Source organism: Uloborus diversus, chromosome 6, assembly GCF_026930045.1.
Source record: "Uloborus diversus isolate 005 chromosome 6, Udiv.v.3.1, whole genome shotgun sequence".
Lineage (NCBI taxonomy): Eukaryota > Metazoa > Arthropoda > Arachnida > Araneae > Uloboridae > Uloborus > Uloborus diversus.
In genome coordinates this window covers 59,979,454-59,990,310 of record NC_072736.1, presented here as the reverse complement: position 1 = coordinate 59,990,310, position 10,857 = coordinate 59,979,454, and the positions used below count along the sequence as shown (strand labels likewise).

At 35.4% G+C, this 10,857-nt stretch overlaps 1 protein-coding gene across 1 annotated transcript; it reads left to right on the top strand.

Annotated features, from left to right (window-relative positions):
- The first annotated feature begins 5,674 nt into the window (after positions 1-5,674).
- On the top strand, positions 5,675-7,268 carry LOC129224773 (uncharacterized). Its single transcript, XM_054859321.1, has 2 exons — positions 5,675-6,368; positions 7,222-7,268. Exons 1-2 carry the CDS (start codon positions 5,675-5,677, stop codon positions 7,266-7,268), a joined length of 741 nt encoding a protein of 246 aa, XP_054715296.1.
- Positions 7,269-10,857: the final 3,589 nt, after the last annotated feature.

The following is a 10,857-nucleotide window of genomic DNA, read 5'->3' as shown; positions in this document are numbered from 1 at the left end:
TAACCACCTAAAATTCTTATCATTTAAATCCAAACTTACGACTGTCTCTTACTGGACCCTTATGTGTTACTGGTGCCGTTACCCAATGTCAAGTTTTGTAAAAATTGGTTTTGTAGATTCTGTGCAAATGGATGGGATGTATGCGTCACGGTGGTCTATAAGAGATTAAAAAGCGCAACTATTTTTCAAAATATCATTAATCGCAATAGTACATTAATCTTCAATTTAAAAAAAAACTAATAAAAGTAGAAACATCGCAGGGTTTATACAGCTGCATTGCAATTTGCGATTTTTTCAACAAAAAAAAGTATTTTTTACAAAAACAGTAAAACTTCGTTTATCCGGATCAAATTTGGAGTTAAAAAAATGCCTAAATAGATAATGTTAAATTATATTAGCAACAACTTAACTATGTGTACACAAATCATTCACTTTTTACTTCGATCTTAAAAGTGCAGCTCCTGCATAGATTGTACAATAAAATATTTTATATCCTATAACAAACACCACTGCAACTGAACTTCAGTGAAGTTCCGTTACAACGAGCAAAATTTGCGGTCCCTTTGCTGTAATGGAAGTTGGCTGTAATCGAAACCAAGCAATGTATTGGAAATTAAACCAGAACTGGAAATTTATTTCATTGAAAGGGAAATTTCGCGTTCTGTTGGTTTTTGTTGTAACGAAATTTCACTGTATAACGATAAAGCGTTACATGGATTATTTAAGCGACACATGTGTTTGAACTGTAAGACATTGGACCAATTCTTTGGTTAAAGAGGTCCAGGACACAAAAATCGTCAAATTTTGCAATTTTTTTTTCTTTTAAAATTTAAAAAATTATTATTATTATTTTTTTGCTTAAAATGACGTTTAAATCTTGCTTCAATCTTAATTAGAACGAAAGATATAATTATTTTTGTTGCACGCATTGAATTAATATCAGTTTTAGCTTTAAAACTGTAAACGAGTTTTTCTCTATGATGCAATTTTTCCCTATTTTTTGCATTCAAACTCTTATAAGTCAAGAACTAATAAAGATAAAGTAATGAAATTTAGAACATAACATTTTCAAACATTTCACTTTAATTTTCATTTGGCAAATTTAAAGAAAACGTTTACTGAAAAAAATGTGATTATTTAAAAGAAAAGTACATATCTTCGAATTTTTTGAAAATTTTGTTCAAATACTTTCTATTTTTTATTGAATTAATATTAACTGCCGAAGAAAAAGTAAAGCTTAGATATTTGTGTATAATTTTTTTGAAAAGAATTTGAAAATTGTACAAGTAAGTTTTAACGATTTAAAGCAACCCCTTTTTTAAAAAAAATTAATTAAATTTGAATTAATTTTTTTTTAAATATTTATATTATGATTTTGCTTGTTGACTAGATGGTAATCGTTGTAAAAAATTTCAAATTTCTAAACTGTTTAATAGAATTTTTTTCGAAATGTCTCCCGGACCCCCTTAAGAAATCAAGGGTGCTTTGATGTTTTTTAATGTCTTTTAAACTATTCCCTGCAATTTAGAAAAAAATGATTTTTTTGACGAAATGAACGGTAAGTCTGTTTATTTAGGGATTGCTTTGATACCCATAATAGCCGGATTATCTGGATTTTCGATCATTCGGATTGCTTTTCATTTCATTTAGTCTGGATTAACGAAAGTGTACTGTAATTACTTTTTTCTTTGCTAAAGATTCCGTTGTCCCACTAATGCGGAAAAAATACAATTTATAAATGATTTTTATTCTGCAATTTATGAAATTACATTTTTAGCGAAGGAAACACAACGTCCCTCGGTCACTGAAGGGTCAAACGTTAGTTTGACAAATACAAATGTGACGACCAGCAACAGGCTCTTGGCCCATTCAGATTGGTCCTGCTCAATTTATTAGTCCCCAATGAAGATCAATGGCCCTCTTAAAGCTATCCACCCTCTTGCTCATTACCGCCACTTCCGGTAAGCTGTTCCAAATGCCCACAACCCTTCTAAAATAGTAGTTTTTCCTTATCTCCAGGTTAGCCTGAGATTTGAGTAGCTTAAAACAATGACCCCTCGTCCTGTTTTCGGTGCAAAAATTTAATCCATTTACATCATTCATTTTGATAAATTTGAACAACTGAATCATGTCCCATCTGATCTCCTTTGCTCCAGGCTATACATGTTAAGCCTATTTAGTCTGGTATCATAATCGAAATCTGAAGTCCCGTTACGAGTCCAGTTACCCTTCTTTGAACCCTTTCCAATACACAAATATCGTCCCTCAGATAAGGCGACCAAAACTGCACAGCATACTTATAAATAGGTCTTATAAATAGAAACGATTGAAATCGACATATCATCGTCCCCGCCGCCATCTTTGTAAACTTTTCACTAAGCGCTGTGAGACGGAATTTCAGATCAGTTTCCAAGCTACTAAACTTTTCACACACATACAAAAATAAACAAATGACTTTGCAATTCTACAGACATGTAATGGTGATTTTTTTTTTTTTTTTTGGTATTCCAAATTTTTAAATTTTTTACAACGTGTGCAGTTTGGTATTTTTTAGAATGACAAGAAAAGTATTTTTTCTTTAACTGCAAAAGTTCATTAAACATTTTCATTCGTTTTTGAGATATGAGTTATAATTAAACTTAGTAAAATTAAAAATATGTACATTTGACAATAAGTGTAATTTCCATCTTGTGTCTTAAATCATGCAGAAATTTTGTGGACGCAGTATTTGGGAGTTGTTTTAAGTTTTACAATGCGGTTGTTTCCTTCAATCAAAAGTTCTACTTTCAGTCACTGAAATTGATAGAATGAGTAAAAAAAAAATAACATATACCCAGAAAATATTTTCATTTTCCCAACAGTTATTTTTTAATTAATATTTTTAAATGTCCGATTTTTCAAACAAGGCGTGGTCTTGATGACGTCACAAATGATGCAATTTGGCGCATCTTTCTACCACCTTTCCACGTTCTGATAATGAAGAAGAGAATTTAATATTGCGCTCTACGCTTGCTATCAACCATATCGTTGCTAATACGCGTGAGTAAAGATGCGAATTAAATATTTTGCTCTGTGAATGGCAACACTGAATGGCATTTCATCATTTGTGACGTCAAAGCGCACCGTTTTAAGTTTTTTTTTTCTTTTTAAATATTAAACTTAAGCGAATTATTTATAAAATGGTCAGATCCTATGTTTTTAAGCATGTTCTTTCAGAAAAAAATACTTTCAAAATTTTGGAAACGACCCCATTGGCTGCTTGTAATATCTTTAGAAAAAAAATACAAATAATGAATTTAAGTTTTTTTTCTTCTTTTCATATACATTTTTAAACGTCTGATCATTCCTCTTTTTAAGATATAAAATGCATATCTTTCATTTTTCTTAGTAAACTAAATTCTTATGTCATTAAATCATGTTTACCACCTAAAACCCTAATAAAAGTAAATGCTTCGAAAAAAAATCTTTAAAAATTCGAGTATAAACAATATGAGAAATGGCCGAAACAGCATTAAATCACGGAAAGACTCATTGCGCATGCGCTTTTGCCTAATAGTCCAGGATCTGACAGCACTTCTGTAGGAAAGTTCGAGTAGGGAGAGTTTCTTTTCAAAAATGTTTAGTAGGTGTCTTATAAAGTATTTTGGACTCGGGTGAACATCCGCCACCTGGTCACTTCTCCTGTTATGACGTCATCAAAGATGGCGGCTGCTCGCTCTCATAAATACTTAGTACTTCGATAGGAAGATTGAGTACGGAGAATTTTTCTCCAGAAATGTTTAGTAGGTGTCCTAAAAAGAATTTAGAGCTTATGTGGGCATCTGCCGTTTTGTACATTTTTTAGCTATGACGTCATCAAAAATGGCAGGCACACGCTTTCGTCCCCATATAAGCCCAAATTTATGTTAATACTTAACCAACAAAATTGAAAATTTGGCCAGTAAGTTACAATTAGTGCTTTTAAGGCAAATAACAATGTATTTTTTCTACTGCTATAGCTTAATAACTATTTTTTTTATTTTTTTTGTTGCACTTAATAAAATTATATTTAAAAGGGATTGTTAGAAGTAGGTTGCAAGCCCGTACTATTACACTTACAGAAAGAGCAACAGGTTTCTTCATTTGCTCTACAAGTACATTAAGATTTGGCACATTTCAAGCAATTAAATGCTCCAATAAAATCAGTTGGAAATCTCTGTAAGTTCTTTTCTGGCATTAAATCATCATCTATCACTGCAAAACCAAATTCACAAGGATCTAAGTCAACAGCAACATCGTCAATACAATGTCGTTGTAGGTATGTGTAAAAATATGATCTTAATAAGTGGCCCTTAGCACTTCTGCTAGTAGGCGGCAAGTTATCAGTGTCAAAATTTTTGCATGATGATACAGCCATAACCTAAGTTCATCGGAAGAATTACAGAATGATCCTTTTCGCAGTACTTGCACTAAATATTCTTCTGCAAATTTAAGGCTTTGCTCTATATAAATACAGTCAGACGATACGCTAAAACTCTCCAAATACTCTACAGGTGTACAATGAAGAGCAGATTTTTTGGTACCAAATTTACTTGTATAATCTGATCCAGGTAGTGCGTGGATGGCAAGAAGCAACGAACATAAGTTTTCACCTATTTTTCGGTGAATATCATTAACAGATAAGAATCGTATATTATCACCAACTCCAGTACGCACCCCTAAGTTCCTGAACACCAAATCGTTGAACAGTAACATAGTGAAACAAAGCTAACACCATTATATCAGTGTCAGCGCTAACAATGATTTTAGTGAACCCACACAGGGATGCATGTTTTGAATGAATCAACATTCTGAAGTCAGCTTCCTCTACTGTCAGACAGTTTAATTCTAGGTGATTTATCTGTTTTCCACTTTGCACAAATGTACAATTAAATATTACATCATCCTCTTCATCACCATGAAAAGCACTAAAAGTGTGGTTGGTATTATGTGGTGTTTGAGTCAAAGAAGCTGTCACTGTATCAGCAATGAACTTTTGTAACATCAGTTTGTTTCTTGAAGATCCCCAAAAGCTGCTGAGTTGGACAGGCAATGGAATATTTCCTGAGATTTTGACCACATCTATAACGATGCTGCTACCATGTCTTTGCACCCTTTAAGACTTTTTAGGAAAAATTGCGATAACAGTCAGAAATGTAATCTACTCTTCCACAGTTCTTGGTGATGCTCCCGATGTATGACGAAAGAGCTGAAACAGCTCCACCAAAGGTTTTGTTAACGCCTCAGCGCGGGTCCCCGAGCGATAAGGAGCAACGCTTGGGGTCTTGGCTCTTGGCTTTGCCAAGCAACCCTAAAGCCCCCATTGTGAGAGGAGCGTGGGAAACCACCCCTCGGAGATGCACTTCCAACGTGGTAGCTAGCGGATGCAGCCATAGGGCTCTCGCTCCCAATCCTTTGCAAGGATACATGCGTATCCTAGTCTTACTTTAATATTATGCTCATACTCTAATTGTAAATAAATTTAATTGTTTGTTGTTTTAACCACGACTCATCAATGCAGTCAACATTCTCAATATACAGTCCACTGCTGGAAAATTAGTTTTTCCCCCTGAAGCCAGGCGGCTTCATTTTTGGTCCGTCGAGCCGGATGAGAATCAGCGTATTTGATTTCTTAGCGGACTTTCTGCTTAACGAGATGACGGACCTCAACATTTTAAACCGCAGACGAGGAGGTCTCAAAGGACAAGTCACGCGGTTGCTATCATTTATAGGAAGTGATATGGACTCTACGGAAATCGAATGCAAACTTGAACATGTGCAAGCTCTAAAAGACAAATTCGAGCAGCTGAAATTGGGTTACTATTCAGTGCTAAAGGATGAGGAATTGGACGAAAATGAACAGATTTTCACTGAACTCGAAGAAGAATTAGAAAAAATAGAAGTCGCCCTCAAGCGCAAGTTCAAGCAGCTCAACAACAATAGTTCCCGCTCCTTTAATGATGCATCACCTAACTCAACAATCAGTATCCGTCTTCCCGAAATATCACTTCCAAAATTTAACGGTAAATATGAAGAATGGTTCCTCTTCAAAGAACAATTTAACTCCATCATCAATAGCAACTCTTCCCTCTCAGATTCACAAAAACTGTATTACCTGAAATCATCACTTATCGGCCGCGCCAAAGAAATAGAAACAATAGATGATACCTACCAGTCCCTGTGGAAGGCCTTGACTGAGAGGTTCGAAAATAAGAGACTAATTGTGAACAGTCATATACAAGAGCTGTTAAACATCCAGAAAATTACTCATGAGTCTGCAGATGAGCTGAGAAATCTTGTGGACAAGATTCATAAGCATCTGCGTGCACTCCGGCAAATGGATCTGCAATGTAATGATTTTACAGACGTTTTACTCCTCAACATATTTCTTCAAAAGGTGGATGCAGAATCACGAAAACAATTTGAGATGTCCTTAACCTCTACAGACCTCCCAAAATGGAGCAATTTTGTTCAACTCTTAGAAAAGAGGCATCATTTTTTGGAGAACTCTCAAATTCAATACACTTCACAAATAGAACCCAGATTAATCCAAAAAACATCTATAAGCAGTGTAAATAAGCCATTGCCATTGAACAGTTGTAAATTGTGCAGTGATTCACATAATCTGCATAATTGTGAAGAATTCAAGCGTCTAAATGTCAAACAAAGGTATGACCTAGTGCGGAAAAACAATTTGTGCTTAAATTGTTTTGGATTATCTCACCGAGTACAAGATTGCAAATCTAAGAACAGCTGCCGACAGTGCTCACAAAGGCACCACTCTTTATTACACAAGGACAGCTCGACCGGAAATTCCCATGCATTCATCCTCAACCCCCATGGCAAACGAAGCGCAATTTTTTCTCCACAATTTGCCTCAAGCAATACAGGTGTTGAAAACCCCTCACTCGAGCGGGGGAAGAACAGAGACACTTGTTTATTTTCAAGTCGTAAAGCTATCCTACTGTCAACTGTTAAGATCTGCACCCCAGCTGATGTTGCAGAATACTCTCAAGAGTTTAGGAGACACTCGGGGAACAAGATTGAAGCTGAGAGACAAACTCCTAATGAACTATCGAACATTTCATTGACTGTTACGATAGATAACAATTCATTTCTTAATGACATTCTAGGAATCTCTAATAACTTTACAAAACTTGTGAGAACTCTAAGTTTTATGTTTAGATTTATTCAAAACTGCAGGTACCCAGATCAAAGAACATCTGGCCCAATCAAGACGCAAGAGTTAATGAAGGCGGAAACATTTCTTATTCAGGCTGTTCAAAGGACAGAATTCGAAACGGAAATAACGAACTTATCAAAGGGAAATTTCGTAACAGGTAATAGTAAATTAAGATCTCTAAACCCCTTCTTAGATAAAAATAACGTCCTTAGAGTAGGTGGTCGTTTAAGAAATTCGAACCTCTGTTATTCTCAAAAGCATCCTGCGATACTCCCTGCTAAGCACAAGCTAACTCAAATTATTATAAAGCATTTTCACGTAAAAAATTTACATGTTGGACCACAGTCCTTATTATATTTTGTAAGAGAAAGATTTTGGCCCCTGAATGGTAGGAATCAGTGCCGAAAAATTGTGCATAGTTGTATCACTTGTTATAAGGCAAATCCCTCTTTAACGGAACAACTCATAGGATCTCTGCCTGAAACGCGATTAAACCCCAGTTTTCCTTTCCAACATACTGGAGTAGATTTCTGCGGCCCATTTTACGTAAAATATAAGGGTCTGAGAAAGGGGGTTTTAAACAAGATTTATGTCGCTATTTTTGTGTGCTTATCGACTAAAGCGGTTCACTTTGAAGTAGTTTCGGATTTAACGACAGAATCATTTATAGCTTCTCTAAAACGATTTTTTGCCAGAAGAGGTAAATGCTCAGTTCTGTACAGTGACAATGCAAAAAAACTTTGTGGGGGCCCACGCCGAACTAAAGCGTCTTTACAATCTTGTATGCAAACCAGATGAATATTTAAGCAACTATTTATCTTCCGAAAACATTGAGTGGAAATTTATCCCTCCAAGAAATCCTCATTTCGGGGGAATTTGGGAAGCAGGTATAAAGTCCTTCAAGTACCACTTAAAGAGATCTATTGGCAATGCGAGATTGACATATGAAGAATTTATAACTGTAACTAATCAGGTGGAAGCAATTTTGAATTCTCGACCACTGACCCCTTTGTCATCAGTAACTGATGATTTAGAAATTTTGACACCAGGTCATTTCCTTATTGGACGGCCAATTAATTCAATTATTGAGCCGCAGCTATTAAATTTAAATGAAAATAGATTCGGATGAAATATTTGTGTTAGTAGTTTTTTTTTTTTTTTTAATTTCAATTGTATAGCTCATTATGCTACTCATTATGCTATCGTATTTAACATGTGTTACTGTTTTCATAATTATTCAACTTTGGTAAGAGATTTGTTCAATTTTTATGTAAGTTTATTTAAAATCTATGTTTTTCAATTGTTGAATGTAATACATTGCAACGCCGGGCGGCATGTTAACGCCTCAGCGCGGGTCCCCGAGCGATAAGGAGCAACGCTTGGGGTCTTGGCTCTTGGCTTTGCCAAGCAACCCTAAAGCCCCCATTGTGAGAGGAGCGTGGGAAACCACCCCTCGGAGATGCACTTCCAACGTGGTAGCTAGCGGATGCAGCCATAGGGCTCTCGCTCCCAATCCTTTGCAAGGATACATGCGTATCCTAGTCTTACTTTAATATTATGCTCATACTCTAATTGTAAATAAATTTAATTGTTTGTTGTTTTAACCACGACTCATCAATGCAGTCAACATTCTCAATATACAGTCCACTGCTGGAAAATTAGTTTTTCCCCCTGAAGCCAGGCGGCTTCAGGTTTTATTTTCATTTTTCATAACCTTTCGTACAGAGTTCATGATGTTGACTATAAAAGAGGTTTTATCGTCAGACTTGAACCAGGTAGCATCACTGGTGCTATCATAAGATGTTTCCAGCTCTTTTAACAATGCACTTTTTTGTGGTTTTACCATTAGCCCTTGGTCATTGAACAATGAACAGTTTTCAGATAGCTCATAACGAAAGAGCTCTTGCATGTCATACGAACGATCCTGAGCTATTTGTATCATTCGGTGAGATGGCATGTTCGATATCTTTTTAGTAACTCTCCTTGTAGCACCTATACTTTGCGCTTTGGTGCAATGAAGTGGTGGCAACATGGCTTTATGGATGGTGCTTAATATTCTTACTGTTCTGTCCTCGCATCGTGTTTTCCGCAATGTGCATATACATCTCTTCGCCGGTCTTAAATAACTTTAATATTCTTTCCTTTGTATCCTAGGAAACCAGTGCTTTTGTTAGCAGATTGTGCAATGGATAAGGAAGAATATGCATATCTAATGGATTACCTTAGTGTAATATATATTTAAACATTGAGACAACCTTTGCATCTATGATCTGAGTTTTCTTCTTCGAAAATTCATGGTGAATGTTCAAACCTTCGACAAAAGCCACAGAGTCTGTTACCTCTCGAAATAGATTTGATATCATCAAATGTTTATGCTGCGTTATTTCCTATTCTGCTACAAAATATTTCTGTTTAGATCGCCCTAAAATTCCAGATGAGCTTTTTGAAGATCTATTAATGGTTTGTTCTAATGCCATATCTACAGCAACAGATGGAAATTTATGATCATATCGTTACACAATATTTTTCCCCTTCATGAACATTTCATGCATCTCTGGGGCTGTCTTGGTTATTCTCCTCATGTCTTCTAAATACAGAGAAGACCATCGCTGATATTTGACACAGTCAAATACGGCAAATACTGGTTGAAGTTTCTGCACTGTATCTAAATGTAATTCCCAAAGACCTTGTCTATCTGAACGAATCAAATTTATGAGAAGTTGGACGCGTTTCAAAAAATTGTCCCAGTACAAAATTTGCTCTGGCATGTTCCTTCCTCGGCTGACAAACCTCTCAAAGTCCGTGAAGAGTTTTTCCACATTACCATCTACATCTATATGATCCGATTTTTTCCCCCATGCCACAGAAATATTCTGCTGAATGTTTTGTACGTTTTCAAACTCTGTAGCGTAGGACTCAATGGAACGTTCTTCCAAAAAAGATTTCACCTGCAATCTGAACATAGTTTCTCCCATCATGAACATTAGTCCTGGGTCTGGTAGGAAAGTTTGAGTAGGGAGAATATTTTTTTCAAAAATGCTTAGTAAGTGTCCTAGAAAGTATTTTGGACTCGGGTGGACATCCGCCACCTGGTCATTTCTCCTGCTATGACGTCATCAAAGATGGCGGCATCTCGATCACATAAATGCTCATAATTATTTTAATAGTTGACTTCATCATCTCAAAAAATAGGGTCTGGTGGGGGAAAGTGGTCAATGGGGTAAAGTGGTCATACGTCAAATAAATGGCTATAGCTTGGAAATAAATGTTCGAATGAAGGTGAAAATTTTATTTTAGAGTAAGGCAGTTAGAAACTACATTTTAAATGTAAAAGTTTATAACTGGCAAAATTTTATTCGGTAAAAAAAAATATTTTGTGTGAATATGAAAAGTTTTAAAATCTAAACACCTATTTTAACATCCTTGGAAAATTTTGTTTGTTAGAATTAGGAACAGTTTGACTGTACAGGAAGCTTCCTACATGTCTCAAGAACTCTTACTCATTAGCAGTTAGCTGAATCTATTTTAGATAATTTTTTAGAACAATTTAAGTAAGATGGGGTAAAGTGGTCATAATATTAGGCTTAACGAATATTGTTCTTCTAATGTCACTTAATCTTTAGGTATAAGGCAGATACAAATTAAATATAAATTTT